This window comes from Budorcas taxicolor, chromosome 5 (genome assembly GCF_023091745.1).
Source record: "Budorcas taxicolor isolate Tak-1 chromosome 5, Takin1.1, whole genome shotgun sequence".
In the NCBI taxonomy this organism is placed as follows: Eukaryota; Metazoa; Chordata; class Mammalia; order Artiodactyla; family Bovidae; genus Budorcas; species Budorcas taxicolor.
Genome location: NC_068914.1, coordinates 77,284,819 through 77,302,514, shown reverse-complemented (window position 1 = coordinate 77,302,514; position 17,696 = coordinate 77,284,819). Strand labels below are relative to the sequence as shown.

At 51.5% G+C, this 17,696-nt stretch overlaps 1 protein-coding gene across 1 annotated transcript; it reads right to left on the bottom strand.

Annotated features, from left to right (window-relative positions):
• Window positions 1-557: 557 nt before the first annotated feature.
• Window positions 558-16,782, bottom strand: ENDOU (endonuclease, poly(U) specific). Its single transcript, XM_052641162.1, has 10 exons — window positions 16,728-16,782; window positions 11,862-11,984; window positions 9,024-9,095; window positions 8,354-8,488; window positions 7,547-7,718; window positions 6,751-6,950; window positions 3,131-3,244; window positions 2,406-2,512; window positions 1,530-1,672; window positions 558-678 (listed from the first exon to the last, which is right to left on the bottom strand). Exons 1-10 carry the CDS (start codon window positions 16,780-16,782, stop codon window positions 558-560), a joined length of 1,242 nt encoding a protein of 413 aa, XP_052497122.1.
• Window positions 16,783-17,696: the final 914 nt, after the last annotated feature.

Below are 17,696 nucleotides of genomic sequence, written 5' to 3'. Positions count from 1 at the left end.
CTTACCCTCTCGCAGACCCTGTTCTGCGAGTGTTACAACCCTCGAAAGACCGAACACCTGCCCTTGATCTCCATGACCTGATTTCTTTGAAAGCCCAGTACAGGGGGTGATTACAGTTTGCAGCGCTGTGTACACAGCCATTATGGTAATCTGGGATTTCTATCAGCCGTTCTTCCTAAGAACAATTGAAAACATCTTCACAGTAAAAATAGCATCAGGTTTGCCTTCTTACCAACCCGCAGAAGAGGAAGTGGAGCAAACCCCTTCACTTTGCACTGAAAGGAAACATGAGGCCTGGAGAGCCTTCTTCATGGTTCCATCTCCCTTCAGGGCAAAGAGCTATGGAGGGTCCCATCCTTCTATTTCTAAAGTGCTGGAGGACAAAGATTTGACTGTTTTTCTAACTTGTATAGTTTCCTTCTTTCCCATAGGAACGTTTCTGGATTGGGGAATTCCTTCCAGTCTCCTCTAATCCCATACCCTCCAGTGAGGAGAAAATAGCATCTCAGTCCTACAAGACCTCTCACTGCCCTCATATGCCTTTCTGGCTTGAAACTCTAATGGATGGAGGACACCACATAGGCTGTTGCGATGTACTTCTTGCCATTTCCATAGGTTGACTTGTTCCAGGTATAGGTCTGGATGGCCAAGGGATGTCCACCCAGGCTCAGCTGGCACCTGTGGGGAGAGATCACCAAATAATAGGGACTTGCTTCACTCCACCTCCATCTCCAGGCTGGAAGGACTGAGTTTAGCCCATGCAGAAGGGCTCTACCTTGTCTTACCCTTTAGGGGAGCTGCCACAGCTTGCTTCAGCCACTGCCTCCAGCTCCCCACATGTAGAGCGCCCTTTCAAAATCTGTCTTATTTTCTATCTTCTTAAAGAATACTGCTTCTCATCTTTCCTAGAGGAATATTTCAAATCCAACCCTAGAGCTGAAACCCCCAGAAATGAAATGTTTGCTTAGGGTTTCAGAAGTGGTTAGACCCAGAGTCTTCAGATGTTAGGGAAGACGAGACCCTTGGTTTCCAGCTGTGCTCTCTGGGGCTCCAGAGTCCCCCAGGCAGCCTCAGGAGCCAAGTAGGGAGGCTTCCCTGTGTGTTCCGTCACTTCAGTCATGTCTGACTCTTTGCAGTCCTATGGACGGTAGCCAACCAGGCTCCTCTGTCCATGGGATTCTCCAGGCAGGAATACTGGAATGGGCTGTCATGAGCTCCTCCAGGGGATCTTCCCAACCCAGACATCGAACCCAGGTCACCGACATTGGCAGGTGGGTTCTTTACCACTAGTGCTACCTGTGAAGAGTCTAGAGAGGCTTGCAGCCCCAGGGCAGTCCCATGTCTAGCTGTGTGACACATTAAGCTCCTGCATAAGATTGCGCTTGGTGAAGGAGGGGACATAGGTCTGTTGCTGGGATGAAGCTTGGCAGCCATGTGACTGATCTCATCAACAGCTTCACAATCCAAGAGAGAAAACTGAGCCCCAGAGCAGCGATTTGCCCACACCCTCCTGGGCCGCCAGGACTTACACTTTGCCTGGCCTGGCAATGAAGCACAGAGAGTAGAGCGCCATCTCAAACTCAGGGCTGCTGCCAATGAAAGCTGAGCCCACTTCCTTGTAGTACCCATCCCAGTTGAACTGCATGGCCAGCACGTCGGGGTAAGAATCCCACTGCAGAGAGAAGGATGGCAAAGAGGGTCTGGTGAGTGCCCCAACACAGTCAGAGACAGGGGTGGCCAGGATGTGTCGGGGGCCCGTGGGGGCCCATGTGAGCTTTCTGGGGAGAGTGAATTCTCTAAGTCAACAGAAGAAGCAGCCTGCCTGCTAAGGTGTCTGAGTTCCGCTCAGACCCTCTGTTTGGAACCACCATCTCACTTCCCCCAGGAAGGCCAGAGTCAGAATCCATGTGCCCAATGCCAGGGGAGCAGGGACATAACTGTTCTCAGTAACCTTCACACGTGGAAGAGGAAGACAGTTTAGTGTCCCCAAATTGTTTCCAGACTTAGGGCAGCAAAGGTTTATAAAAATATAAGAAATTTAACTCAGACTAGCCAGACTGAAACTTCAGCTGACTCCACATTCTAAGGAAATTCAGGCAGCTGGTATTTGCATATCTTTGATTTTCCTCTCTGAGAATCCTCCCCTCCTACACTTTTCCATCCACAGAGGATGCCCTCTGTCCCCTCCTGCCCCCTGCACCTCGGGAGCCCTCACTGTTTGGAAGCATGCTGGCTGGATAAACCTACTTTCCAGCAAATAGGAAAGTCATATACACAATCCCGGATGGGCTGCCAAGAGGGTCAGGGTGAGAGACAAGCCTGCCTGTTCAGAATGCAGAATGAGGACAAAAAGTCTGGGTGCTAACAAGGCTTTTCCAGCCTATGAGGTCAGCATCAGTACTCACAGGCCCATCATAGATGTGACTGTAATAGTCCACCAGGCCCTCCTTCTCTTGCATGTAGAAACGGATCCAGTTATGGAAGCCAGTGACCTTGCCTTTTTTGACTTCACCTATGATAAAGAGATCAGGGTGGGTGATCTGGGCCTCCCCTCCACCCTCTTTCCCTACTCCCATGCCAAGGCTGTCCCCCTTCTCTAGTCTCTGACTCCTAGGATGTCCACCCCAACTTCCTGGAGGCCCTCACATCCCTAATTCTCAGCTCTGGAAGCTTCCCCCACCCCAACCATCATTTCAGCTCAAGCCCTCGGGAGAGTTTCTTCCCCTGGCTGACCCTGGACCAATCTAAGATCCTCTAGCCATTTCCCTAGGAACAGGCCAGTTTTGGTGGGAGCTTGGCGGGGTGTGGCAGTGCAGGAAAAGAACGTGGTCTTCTTGGGAAGCAGCCGGCCAAGCGCTGGAAGCAAAGGACCACTGACAGGTAGACAACCATGGCCTCAAAGGCATCTCCCTTCCTATGTGTGCTCGTTGGGAGCCCCAGTATCTGGGCTTCTTTCTCCCTCAGATACTCCAGAGGAGACCGGTCCTCAAGAATGGCTCCTCAGTCCCCTCCCTCTTGGCCTGCGAGCTGGTATGGCTGCTGATTCATCAGTGTGGACGCTGCCCCATGCCTGAGGGAAGCGTCCCTCTTCATCCCTCCACCTCTTTCTTCCCAAGCAGAGTAATCCCACCTGAGAAGACGTGCTCAAAGCCACTTGAGTCCCTCTCTTCTTTGCTTCTGGAATACAGCCCAAACCACATGTTTTTTAGGTCGCTGACGAACTCCTGTTCCGAGCTGTAGCGGTCTGGGGAGAGGAGCACAGAAGACTTAGGAGAGGGGAAGGCAGGGCCAGGTCTTGGGAAGCAAGGAAGGGCCATCTTTCCCAACTCGACAAGAGGCAGGTGTTTGTTTAGCAGTTATCTTTGGGGCACCTGTCCTGTGCCAGGCCCAGACCTGAAGGCTGAGGATTCAGCAGGGAATCACAAGGACCAGATCCCTGACTTTATAGTTTACATTCCAGTGGAGGACACAAATGATAAACAAATAAACAGGATGATTTCAGATAAGTGCTATGAAGAAAATAAAGGAGATTATCCCATGATGACTGGAGGTGGGGATGGGGTGCTCTTCTAGAAAGCCAGAAACACCTCTCTGAGGAGGCGCTAGTCAGAGATCCGAAGGATAAGGAGTCAGCTGTACAAAGACCTGGGAGAGACATGCTTACATGTAGAAGAAACAGCAGGTGCCAAGGCTCCAGGATGCCTTGAACTTGGTGTTCAAAGAGCTAAGAGTCTACACGGGGAAGCACAGTAAGCAAGAGGGGAGAGTAGTGGAAGAGGGGGTCTGAGAGGCAGTCAGAAGTCAGCATACAAGGGTTGGAGCTTGATCAAACAGTAATAATAACGAAAGTATTTTAGAGTTACTATGTTCTATGTGCCTGGCACTGCTTTGCTGCTGCTGCTAAGTTGCTTCAATCGTGTCCGACTCTGTGCAACCCCAAAGACAGCAGCCCACCAGGCTCCTCCGTCCCTGGGATTCTCCGAGCAAGAACACTGGAGTGGGTTGCCATTTCTTTCTCCAGTGCATGAAAGTAAAAAATAAAAGTGAAGTCGCTCAGTCGTGTCCAACTCTTAGCGACCCCATGGACTGCAGCCCACCAGGCTCCTCTGTCCCCGGGATTCTCCAGGCAAGAGTACTGGAGTGGGGTGCCATTGCCTTCTCCTGGCACTGTTTTAACTGCTTTCAATTCTCACATTGATTCTTCATGTCAGAGTGGTATCAGGCTTGGACTCCAAAATCACTGCTGACAGTGACTGCAGCCATGAAATTAAAAGACGCTTACTCCTTGAAAGAAAAGTTATGAGACATCTAGACAACACATTAAAAAGCAGAGACATCACTTTGCCAACAAAGTCCGTATAGTCAAAGCTGTGGCTTTTCCAGTAGTCATGTACGGATGTGAGAGGTGGACCATAAAGAAGGTCAATTCTGAGCACCAGAGAATTGATGCCTTTGAATTGTGGTGCTGGAGAAGACTTTTGAGAGTCCCTTGGACTACAAGGAGATCAAACCAGTCAATCCTAAAGGAAGTCAATCCTAAAGGAAGTCAACCCTGAATATCCATTGGAAGGACTGATGCTGAAGCCCCAATAATTTGGCCACTTGATATGAAGAGCTGGCTCACTGGAAAAGATCCTGATGCTGGGAAAGGTTGAGGGCAGGAGGAGAAGGAGGCAGCAGAGGATGAGATGGTTGGATGGCATCACTGTCTCAGTGGGCATGAGCTGAGCAAACTCCAGGAGATGGTGAAGGATAGGGAAGCCTGGTGTACTGCAGTTCATAGGATCACACAGTCAGACAGGACTTAGCAACTGAACAACAACAACAACAATTCCTGGTGGAGGAAATGGGGGTGGAGAGTGGTGACATAAAGAGAAGAATCAAATATAACTCCTGGGCTTTGGGCACAGGCAGCTGGATGAATTATGGAACTATTAATGAGATGGGGAAGACTGAGAAAGGAGCGGGTCTGTCTGGAGGAAGAGGCAGGAACTGTGAGTTCTCTTTACACTAAGCTCTGAGTAGATGCCGGTTAGGCAGGTGGAGATGTCAGAAAGGCCAGTGAGACCCAAAGGAAAGGTCAGGGCTGGGGATCTGAATTAGGGAGCCATCAAATACCAACGGTTTACTGCCTAGAATTGTGAGAGGGGACATAGAAGATGTACCAGACATATTCCCTCCTTTCAAGGACTTAAAACATAGTTGGAAAACAAGACTAAAAATACATGACATACCATATAGCTGATTCACTTTGCTGTACAGTAGAAACTAACACTACATTAGAAAGCAACTATACTCCAATAAAAATTAGTTTAAAAAAATAAAAATATACGATGTAACAGAGAACAGCTTCACAGTCTGAATGACGACTGCTTTTCACTGAGTACTTTCCATGCATCAGTTTCCCAAGACCCCACTGCACAGACAAGGCTCAGACAGGGTCCAAGGGTCAAAGGGCCCGGGGTCACTTGCTTCATTAACAAGTGAAAGCAAGTCTCTCTGCTCCAAGGGTATTTTAAGACAGAGTCCAAACCCTTGCCGCAAGCTGCGGCCAGTGCAGCTTCGTAACGAGGTAGAATGTGAGCTGGAACTTGAAGAAGTGGGATTTGGATAGGGAGAGAAGGAAGACTGGGTGAGCGGTGGAAGAGCCTGCAGTAGGGCTGTCTCCACCTCCAAAATCCTCTCGTGTGTTTACCACAAAGAGGACACCAGGGGGCAGTGCAGGATCACGCCCTCTTCGTAGGGTTTGCTTGTGTGTCACTGGCTTTACCTAAACAAAGTTACTAACTTAACCAGGCCACCCAAGGATGGAATGCGGTGTCTGAGCAGAGGCCATCCTCCGCCCCGCCAGCAAGGGACGACCTGGCTGGAGCCGCCCCCAGGCCAGGCCCGGCTGCCTGGAGTTCAGGGAAGGAATTCAGAGGACACTAACAAACACACCCCGTGCCAAGAAGCCCTGAGGCCCAAGCCATTTTTGGTTTGATTCGAATGTATCTCTATTGGAACCGTTCCAGCCAGAACCCTTCCCGGTAAAACTTCCTACTCTGAACCTTTGTTGATTTTCTGTTGCTGCTTCCCCAGCAAAAAAAAAAAAAAAGTGAAGTGGGCTGGCCTCCTTCCTGGACTTATTGCCTGAGAAAGGAGCAGGGACAGGGACTCTTCCTGCCTGGAAAATGGTGCTGAGCCTGGGGTCCACTGAGGGGGCGGGGTGGGGGGGTGACTCACAGCCTGCAGCGAACCCTGAGACTGACACACGCATGGAGGATAAAGGAGGTGGCTGAAAGAAAGTGAAAGTGTTAGCTGCTCAGTCGTGTCCACTCTTTGCAGGCCCATGGACTGTAGCCCACCAGGTTCCTCTGTCCGTGGGATTATCCAGGCAAGAATACTGGAGTGGCTTGCCATTCCCTTCTCCAGGGGTTCTTCCCGACCTAGGGATAGAATCGTTTCCTGCATTGCAGGCAGATTCTTTACTGTCTGAGCCACCAGGGAAGCCCCCTGGTGCTGAGATTAGGTTAAAAGACATGATGACTCCCAAGCCAGGCAGGGGATTCTTCAGCTCCTGCTGGAGTCCATGGGCTCCTTTCTCTGGCCCCTTCCCTGCCCCCTCCCAGGTGTACACTGGCCTCCACCTAAATCCTCACCTGCTCTCCTAACCTGCCCATCATGGAGCCCCGTCCCCGGCAGGCACACCCCGAGTCCTCAGCATGACCTCCCTCGCGGGCCTGGGGGAGGCCTCACCGCCTCACTCACTCTGCTGGTGGAGGAAGCCGTAGAGTTCCTTCATGACAGCCGTCTTCATGATCTCTCTGAGGAAGGTGTCCTGCTCAGCCAGCTCCTGGGCTGTGAAGTGCTCCCCGCGGCCCGTGGCCCGCTGGTAGTTGTTGAGGAGGTTGATGAAGGCGGCGTAGGTTGGCTTAGAGAAGAGCTTCTCATTGACATATGTGAAGAGCCTTGGGGAGGTAGAGTGAGGCCCAGTGAGAGGCCTGGACATGGAGCAGGAACAATCTAGAATGTCCAGATGCAGGGCAAGCGTGTGAGGATTGGGTGCAGAGGCAGAATGGGGCCCTCAGATACTCCTGGGGACCATGCACGAGGTCACTCTTTTCTCCACTTCATCTCTTGGAAGGTCAGTTCTATTCTCAGCCAATCCATCTATCCTAAGTTGCTTCTATCATGTCTGACTCTTTGCAACCCCATGGACTGTAGCCTGCAAGGCTCCTCTGTCCATGGGATTCTCCAAGCAAGAATCCTGGAGTGGGTTGCCACTTCCTTCTCCAGGGGATCTTCCCAACCCAGGGACAGAACCCACACCTCTTAAGTCTTCTGCACTGGCAGACAGGCTCGTTAGCACTAGTGCCACCTGGGAAAGCTCAGAAACCCTTCCACATGGATGCCCACAGGCCCTCAGGGCGGCTTTATATGTCTGCAGAGAACCAGTTTCCCCTCTGCCTTAGATCCTACCTGCCTTAGAAGAAAAGAGCTGAGGCACCAAAGGAGGCAAAACTCGGGGAGAGACTTTGCTGGAAGAGGCGTTCAGGGAACTCACGGCTCTGGGCAGCGGTCTACTCGGTCTCTGGTCTCTGAGGGCAAGATGCAGTTTTGGCTGTTGAGAACGATGTCTTCCTTCCGGGCTTTGTTGGTGTCTGCCCTGTAGATCTTCTCAGAGACACTCTGCAGTTCTTCCTTGCTTATGGCATCGCTGCTGTGGGAGAAGCCCTCTGAGAGGAATTAGGGGAGGGGTATCTCAGAGCTCGATGGAGGCCAGGAGGCAGGTAGCTATCTGCGAACATCCCCGCTCAGGTATCTTCCAGAAGCCAGCATCAGGGGAGGGGGCTGCAGTCGGGCACCCTAGTGACTACAGGGCAGTGGCCTAGAGACTGTTAGTCCCGCAGTTGCGTCCAACTCTTTGCGACCCCATGGACTGTAGCTCACCAGGCTCCTCTGTCTGTGGAACTCTCCAGGCAAGAGTACTGGAGTGGGTAGCCATTTCTTCTCCAAGGGACCTTCCCAACCCAGGGATCGAACCCAGGGCTCCTGCATTGCAGGCAGATTCTTAACCGTCTGAGCCACCCAGGGAAGCCCTAAGAGCCTAAAGGATCCTTACACTTAGCACAAAATACCCACACGGTCCCCTGCCACTAGGAAGGTTTTTGCACTTTGGCAAGCATCAGGATCATTTGGAGGGTTTGTGAAAACATATCAGTGGGCCCCATCCCAGAGTTTCTGATTCTGTGGATCTGGGCTGAGCCCTAGAGCTTCCACGTCTAATAAATTCCCAGATTATGCTCATGCTACTGGTCCAGGGGCCACGCTTGGAGAACCAGGGCTATGCTGAAGGGAGCGGGAGACTGACCATGGCCACACAGGCTCTCAAAATCCTCGCAGCAGTTTCCAAACTCTGGGCAGCGGGCATTACAGTGGCATGGGTGGTGCTTGTCGAAGGCCTCCAGGCAGCGGCCCTGGCAGGAGTTGGGTGCCAAGTATAAGCCTGAGAAGACAGAGAGGAGGCGTGTCCTGACCAGACCGCTAGGGGTCGCTCTGTCGTGTCAGCGGCCAGGCCATGCCCCCTCCCCCAGCCCACTGCCAGCCCCTCAATCCCCACCCCCCTACCAGCCTCGCTCTCCTGCTTCCTATTAAAGAACTCCAGGGAAGGAAAACAAACGAGCTTAATTGGTGCACACCCTTCACAGTCAGGAAGTCCTTTCTGATGCTGAACTCTCCTTTCTGGCCTGTTGTTTTTATAATCTTCCCTCTCTAAAAATAAAATCTCTTAACCCTCCCTCTCCCTCTTGCAGGCTTCAGACTCTTTCCTGCCTACCCCCTCAGCTCACTGAGGCCCCCAGGGCTTCCTCCTGCCCAGGCCTCAAGAGTCCAGTGAGCCCCTCACCACCTCCAGGTGCTAGATTTGGGGTCCTGGCTGGCTTAGGCCCGGGCCTATTGCTCACCTTTGACATGGCTCACCTCTCCTTGCCCCATCCCGTGTCCCTTGTCCTTTCCCAAAGGCCCCCCAGAGGCAGACTCACTGCTAGCCGGGGCGCCCTCCGTCTCCTCTTCCAGCTCCAGGAATGGCTCTGGTTCTATGGGATTCTCTTCAGCTGTAGGTCAGAGAAGTAAAGTCACCAGTCATCCCCAAGGGGCCCCTCCTCTTTATCCCTCGTTCTCAGTCCTCCCAACCAAGCATGTGCAGTGGAAAGAAATACAAAACCGGGGCTCGGGTACAGTAAACAAGTACCAGGTGAAGGAGGAGAAAAATAGAAAATGTGAGACGGAGGGGGATTGAAAACCATTCTGAAACATGAAAGAACACCCCCAGGCATGACCTTCCTCACCATTTACCCTATGACCCTCCTCACCATTTACCCTTCTGGTACTCAGTGTTGTTGTTCGGTCACAAAGTCATTTCCGATTCTTTTGCAACCCCGTGGACTGTGGCCCACCAGGCTCCTCTGTCCATAGAATTCTCCAGGTGGGCTACCATTTCTTCTCCAGGGGATCTTCCCAACCCAGGGATCAAACCCGCATCTCCTGCTTTGGCAGGCAGATTCTTTACCACTGAGCCGCCAGGGAAGCCTGGTATTCTCTGTGCTCACCCGTAAAAACGGGAGTGGGGACAAAAAGTGGTCCCTTCTGAGATGAAAACTCTGAGGTTGGTATGACTTTTCTTTAATATAAATTGATAGATGGATAGGCTTGAATCCCCCAAATGACAAGGCCCTCACTTAGGAACGTCCCTTACCTATAATAACTCCCAGGGTCAAGGGTGAACTTCTCCCAGGCCTCAGGGAATAAGAACTGTTTCCTGAGTTACCAACTTCCCTTCTTTCTTCACAGTTGCACGTGGCAATGGCCACAAAGGCTGCATTTGGGGGAAGGGCGTTCAGAAAGGCACATTCCTACTGTGCCCCACCCCCCTGCCTGCAAGCAGATTGACTGCAGCCAGGGCTCTAGGCAGAGAAGGACGGAGTGGGGGTGGGGAGGAAGAGGAAGGCATGACCTGGGGACTCAGCTCCTCTCTCATCAGAGTGGAATAAATTCCACCCCCTGCCCACCGCTCAAAGCCAACACTATGACAAAGTGCTTCTTAATCTGTTATTGTGTTCACCACATGGTATGGGTTATTACCGTCAGACCCATGTTTGTGTGCTAAGTCGCTTCAGTCGTGTCCAACTCTGCGACCCCATGGACTGTAGCCTGCCAGGCTCCTCTGTCTGTGGGATTCTCCAGGCAAGAATCCTGGAGTGGGTTGCCATACCCTCCTCCAGGGGATCTTCCCCATTTAGGGATCGAACCCGTGTCTCCTAAGTCTCCTACATTGGCAGGTGGGTTCTTTAGCACTAGCACCACCTGGGAAGCCCATCAGAACCATGGGGCAGGTTATTCACTGGCAACAAACCTCTCCAATCACTTGCTTTCTGCCAGCCTGCATTAATGCTGACAATCCACAGGGTTCTTAACTCAGCCACACTTTATGCTGAATAGATTTCTGTGAGCTAATCTAGGGTCTCAACCATCATTTATAATATATTTTCTATAGGAAAAGGGCTCTGAGTTGCACACCAGGGACAGGGATGAAATGGTTGCTAAGCTGAGAATGTTGACACGGCAAGCTGATGGTCCACGGTGAACAAGCCACCCTGTGTCTGCTGAATGAGGGTCTGATTCTGGCACTGAGCTCTGGGCCTGGGTTTCCCTGCCTGGACCTGAACTGCTAGTCCACTGGCGTTTTTGTGCAAATCGAATTAGCGTTCCTTAGGCTGGAAGCACCTCTGATGGCACATGGCTGGGTCAGTGGAGACCACACTCGGGCAGATTAGGAAAAAGTACTCCTATCTCTCAGCAGACACAGCTCTTCACCAAGACACGTGGCTTAGCGAGAAGGATACAGATTCAACTTCGGTTCAGCTTGCCTTCTCAATCAGAGGCTCTTGTGCAGTACACAACACACACAACTGTATGCAGCTGGCCGTTAGGTACCAGGGCTCCAGTGACCATGTTTTCCAAGCTGGGAGTCAGGGCATACGATTGGACAGTAAACTTAGCAGAAGACCATTTACCTAGGTGTCTAAAACATGAGAAGCACCAAAATAAGGGAATTATTCTAAATGAGTTTTTCAAATTTAAAACTGGGTAGTCGGAACAGCAGAACAACTGGCTTTTGCGGGTGGTACTTGTCCCGCTTAACCCTTGGCCTAGGAATGATGTGCAGCCACCCAGTCCACTCGTGATAGGAAAAGCGAAAGTGTTAGCCGCTCAGTTGTGTCCGACTCTTTGCGACCCCATGGATTGTATTCTGCCAGGCTCCTCTGTCCATAGGATTCTCCAGGCAAGAATACTGGAATGGGTAGCCATTCCTTTCTCCAGGGGATCTTCCCGACCCAGGGATCAGACCTGAGGCTTCCATATTGCAAGCAGATTCTTTACCGTCTGAGCTACCAGGGAAGCCCTGTGATAGCAAGAGTGGTGTAAATTGTGATGGTCATTGACACTCTGTGTTCTTCCTGGCGGCGTCCAAGTTGGGAACGTTCACTACCATTTGTTTACTTTTGCAAATAATAATTGGTAATGTCATATATGCTAAAATCATATTTTCATCTTTTCACTTTTTTTCAATTCCTTAAACTTTCCAGATATTAATACTAATAGTTCAGACAAATGTTCCAGGTAAATGACTTCTATTTTAAGTTGGGGTCTTACGTTGGGGACATCCTAATCCTCTTCAGGTCCTTTGAGCACCGTGATCAGTCTGGAACCCTGCTCTGGATAGTTGGACATCCTGGCCAGCAGTCCCTCAAGCAGGCTAGATGTGGTCATGGCCTGGCCTGCTGTACCTCCCAGACCCTTCATCCCACAAGGAGGCTCACCTGTACACAGCTGCTCATAGTCTTCACAGCAGTCCCGGTGCCGGGAACACCGGCGGTCACACTGGCAGACCGCATCCCGGTCAAATCTCTCATTACAGCGAGATGCACATGACTTCCTGTTGCCTACGGTCAGTAAAGGTCACAGACTCAGCTCCTTGGGGATTCTACTCTGCTCATCACGGTACCCTCTGCAGGAGGGTTCACAGACAGGGACCAGGGACTTACCTAGCAGGAAAGGTCATTACTAGCTGCCAGGGAGAAGTACACACACAGCCTCCCATGCCTCTCCCGCACTGCCCACCAGCCATCACCCGCCACCCACTGACTACCGCAGGGTTCATAATATAGACCAAGACCACAAACTCAGATGCCTACTGGAACTAGACCTGTAACACAAACGAGTCAAGAGCAGGGAGGCAGTAGAAAGAGGTGGGGACTGTGAGAGACTCGGAGACAATGCCCCGCCTGCCTGAGACTGGCAACCACTAGCAGCTCCAGCCAATTGTCGCCATTTGGGATGCAGGCTGAGTGTTGCCAGAGCCTCCAGTTTTGTTTTCAAGAGAAGGCTTCATTTTTATGTAAATTTTCCAATTTTAAAAAATTCGGAGAGACCAAAGAAAGAGGTCTGTGGGCTGGGCCTGGCCCAGAGACCGTCATTCCCCTGTCACGCTGAGGACAGTGGATCACGGTTGTTCTAACGACCCCACCTGTCCTCTCCCCGTGTCTCATTCCCTGCCTCTCATCCTGTCCCTTTTACACCTTCTGCTTCTTTGTTCTTCCCTTCCCTTAGCCTGCTCTCTCTGCACCCCCTTCCCCACTTGGTACAGCTTTCTGTCTCTTCTAGTCTTGGGAATGTGTTCGGATTAGTTTCGTTCAGGGTGGGGACTGAGGTGGGTGTGGGTGAGAATTGGGCTTTGGAACAAGATCCGTTATGCAACCACAGACCACATCCCTTGCTCCAGCCAAATGACTTGCAGAAGCAAGCTTTTGGTCACAAGGGGCATAAAACAAGAAATTTTGAAAGAAATGGTACAAACCCACCACCACTGCTAAAAAAACAAGCCCACCACAGCAAAGACAGTGGAAGGAGGGTGAGCCAGGTCAAGCTGGCTGCGCTCTCTTTCCTTCCACTCTAGGCTTTAAGGGTGATAACACAGCCTTTGTTTCCACTTGAGGTCCCTGAGGTTTGGATTTAGCGGGTTCTGGGTTTAGGGTCAGGCTGTGGGTTACAGAGAATGTCAGATCAGAGTCAGAGTCACATTTAACACTGGAATTTGTATGAATGAAGAAACTTAAACCTAATTTGAGCCAGCGATGGGGCTTGTTAGGTTTAGATGGAGAGCTACAGATAGGATTTGGGCTTGAGTTAATTACTGGTGAAAATAACAATGTTGCATTGCTGTCTGGATAAGGAATGAGGAGTAGGTCTAAAACCACATTCAGGGTTGAGGAATGTGTCAAAACCAGGAGAGGACAAATAATCCCAATTTTGCCTTTGGTCCTGGCTGCTGTTTCACACAGGTATAGCATCGCTTAGGGTGGAGGTGGAGATAGGGCTATGGGCTGGGTTACTGGTTTGGGATTAGGGCTTACACTGTTTTAATGAGGATGACACAGCAGAGAAGCCAAGAACCCAGACTCTGGCACCAAACTGCTTGAGGCCGGAATTCTAGTTCTGCTGCTTTCTGGCTACGTGTTCTTGGGCAAGTTATTTTACCTGCTGTGCCCCAGGTTCCTTCTCTGTAAAAGTATGGCAGTAATGGAGCCCATCTCATAGAATATTCATAAGAATTCAATGAGTTACTTTTTGGAAAGCACTTAAGACACTGCAGGACACAGTAGCACCATGTAAGTGTTAGATAAATACGCGGTCAGCACTCCATGCCCATCTTCTTCAAGGCGGTAAGTGTCCAGACTGGCTGGAGCAGTCTTCCCTGTCTACACGCCTGATCTAGCTGACTGCCTCCCTGGGATTCAGCCAGGCCATCCCTTGGGCTGACAGTTTCTAGCTGACATCATCGCTATGGGTCTGTGTTCCTTACATCAAAGAGGTTCTTTACATCATGTCAAGGTTAACCCAGGTTCTGAGGCAACTTCACATAAAGGGCCTCCAAAGTGGCCAGAAAGGCAGAGCCAGTGAATCGTCCCCAGAGAAGACCGGGTCAAGGCCACTCGTCCCTCCAAGCCCAGGGGAACGCCCCTTGAATCTTAAGTGATGCTCCCTTGGAGCCCACATGCAAAGAACTTAAGGGGAAGTTTTCAGCCCAGGAGGAAGGCTGTGTCAGCTGCCTGCTCAGTTAGCCTGGCAGTACACCCAGAATCCAAAGGGAGAGAACTCAGACAAATCAAGACAACCTTCTTAAATGGGCCAGATCAGCAGAGTTCAAGGAAGGAATTCACTCCAGTCCAGCAGCTGGCGCCAGTTGAGAAGGGCTGCAAGTGAATGATCAGCCCTGTAGAGCTCAGGAGGACACCCCGCACTGGCCCTGGCTGAGTGAACTCTTTCATCTCTATTCAAGAGCTTTGTCATCCCTGGAAACCCCGAGCTAGAGATCCTTCACACTTCCTTGTAAACCTGACCATCTGCTTTAAGAGGACCTTGGGGTGTGAGGGGATGGGGAGGGGGTGGGAGAGACTTTTCCTCATAGGCCTCTCTGCTGTATCTGTTCTGGGGACCCTCTGGGGACTAGTCACCAGATTACTTACTCCAGTGCTCCCAGCCTGCAGCTCCGATCCACACAAACCCTCTGTGTACACCTCGCTCTTCAGCCAGGCACCTGAATCACTGCTCCAGTAACACTCTTGCTCATCTCTCTAACTCTTTTTTTTCGTACTCTATTTTGGCCTATCTTTACCTTCACAGAGCTTATCAACAAAGCTTCACAGAGCTTATCACCCACCCCACCCCCACCTCTGGCCAACAATCCCTACATGAAATGCTAAATTTCTCTAAACACTCCAAAACGCAAATGTACCAGAATGCCCACCCCCTATCCGTACTGCCCATCAAGAAACTTGGTCCCAAGCCTGGGTGTCCCCTGTATGACAGTGCTCCGCCCCTCTGATGTTTAGGGAATCCTACATCCATGCTTCTCCGGGGGCCCCAGGTGCTGTTTCCATGGAGATCTAGCCCACCAAGATGATTCACTCCCAGCCTCAATTCACCTGAAATAACTGAGGACCTAAGACTGGCTCCCATGCTATTCGTACTCGCATCTAAGTTCTGAGATGTTGGCAGAAGACAGACAAGAACTGAGCCCCTTTCTCCCACTTTAGGAAAGAAGCAGGCATCACCCACTGGACCCTGACTTCTCCATCAGTCCCGCAGCAGGATCAGACCACCAGCCCCAGGGGCAAGGGCTCCACCTTGCCTTTCTGAAGCCACTGTTGCGTCTGCCCTCAGGAATACCCCCCAGGGACGGAATGTCTCCAGTTGCTCTCATCTCCTGAGACTGGGATGCCCCAACCCCACGGCCGCTGCTTCGCACTAACCCTGAAGCTCTACACCCTCCCTCCCTCTCTACCACGAGCTCTGTACCACCCGGGCCCGGCTGCTCTGCCCCGTGTGCAGGAGTGGAGGTACAGCATCCCAGCAAGTGGGGAGGCCTGGAAATGACTTCCCCCTCTGAAGTCTTTTCATTTAGTTTCTTGGTGGTCTCCTTACCCAAAACCTCATGGGAAATGATTGCGAGACTAAATTCTGTATTTATATAAATTATTTTACATAAATAAATATTCATTATATCATATTAATATGATTAATATATTATAATACAGGTAAAATATACATGATCTTATATGTAATTACATTACGGGCTTCCCTGGTGGCTCAGGGGTAAAGAATCTGCCTGCCAGTGCAGGAGACTCAGGTCCAATCCCTGGGTCAGGAAGATCCCCTGGAGAAGGAAGTAGCACCCGGCTCCGGTATTCTTGCCTGAGAAATCCCATGGAGAGAGGAGCCTGGTGGCCTACAGTCCATGAGGTCACAAAGAGTCAGGCACGACTGAGTGACTAAATGACAATTTATAATCACAATCATAATCAAAGACCCATTCTTGGAGACATCATTCCATGTAGGGTGCTTCTGATATGTTGTCTTATTTAATCCTTATGACAGTGCTGTGTAGGAACACCCTGGTGGGGTGCAATGGGTATCAAGCTCGGATTCTTTCTCCTCTGGGCAGAGGAGGCTTCCCCAATACCCCTCAGCTCAGCCCCCTCCCTTGGCACTCTCCCTGCTCACCCAGTAACCACCAGTTAACACGGCAGCACCAGCGCCTGCCCCCTGCTGAACAGGAACGTGTTCCTGTCCTCAGCACTGGTCCCATCCCTGCACCACTAGTACCTGGGGGCCTGGACCTTTCTCCACTTTAGGTCCTCTACCAGGGACGAGACGGAGTCCTCTGACCACGTGGCCTGCCTCCTGGTCGGGGGCTCTACCCCTGGAGCCTGCCCACCGACTAGGGCTTCGTAGGGAAAAGTCCCACCCAGACAGCTCACCCCTCACCCAGGTAGCAGAGGAAGTGACCAAGGGCGGCCAGGCCACGCAAACCCAGCCAGTCACAGTCCAGCTTCACACCATATGGTGGCCTTGGAAAACAAAACCTTGGTGAAATCAAGTCAAGCTGGACTAAGTGTTGTTTGGGGCTCATCTTCCAAGGTGCCCCTGGCCCATCAGTCCTGCAGCTCCCCTCACACAGCCCATCTACTCCAGAGGCAACGCCTGCCTCAGACCAGGCCTGGTCTAGGGGGTCCAGGGCTTTTGGACAGAGCTGGCCCTCCCTTATCTCACGACCCTCACGCTCTCCCTCCCAGGTGCCCCAGCTCTCTGCAGGACCCCTGTCATCCACACCAGCAGTGACTTACCGGCCCAGGCCAAGCCGCAGAGCATGGCCACTGTCAGGGGTACACAGGCCCTCATGGCGTCCAGTCGGAGGCCAGAAGGAGATGGCTGGTGGGCTCTGACTAGCGTCCACGTGAACGTCACGGTTCCCAAATGAGCCTTCTGGCCCAGGCTGGTCCTTTTAAAGACATCAGACCTTGTGGATCTGGTGCCTCCAGATCCTTTCAGGAAGAAAAAAAGAGGAGGGAGGGACCCCAGATGGAAGGAGGTGGGGAGGAGGTAGGGCCTGACACCTGTTAGAAGCCAGAGGCAAGGTGACTAAGGAGGCAGGTAACTCCAGATGTTTAGAACAGGTAATGCTAGCTGTTCATAGCTTTGAAAATAGGCCACGCAAGCAGGCACAGCAACTCGGGCCTAGTTTGGCGGGGTTCTCTGTCCAGGTGAGAACTCATGGGCTTGTCTCTGGGTGATATCCTCTAAACATCCACCTACCTGAAAGCCAAGGGCCTGACCTTCCAAGGGGCTATGACTGGCTCCATCTTTGAACTCCAGGTGCTCAGCTTGAGGACTATAGTGAAAAGATCATTATGCGTTAGACAAATAGTAAGTGCTTAAGCAAGCTTTGGGCTTCCCTCGTAGCTCAGTGGATAAAGAATCTGCCTGCAATGCAGGAGACCTGGGTTGGGTTCCTGGGTTGGAAACATCCCCTGGAGAAGGAAATGGCAACCCACTCCAGTATTCTTGCCTAGAGAATCCCATAGACAGAGGAACCTGGCAGGCTGCAGTCCATGGGGTCGCAAGAGTCAGACACGACTTAGCGATTACGCCACTACCACCAAGCAAGGTTTGGGGCACCGGAAGGAGTGATCTAGGAGACACGGGTCAGAAACAAGTGCAGCTCTTACTACATCAAGCTGCGTGTAGCTACCTCATCCTTGAAATATGCAAATGGGCCTCTACTCTTACTGAGTCAGCATCTCAGGTTTTACCTG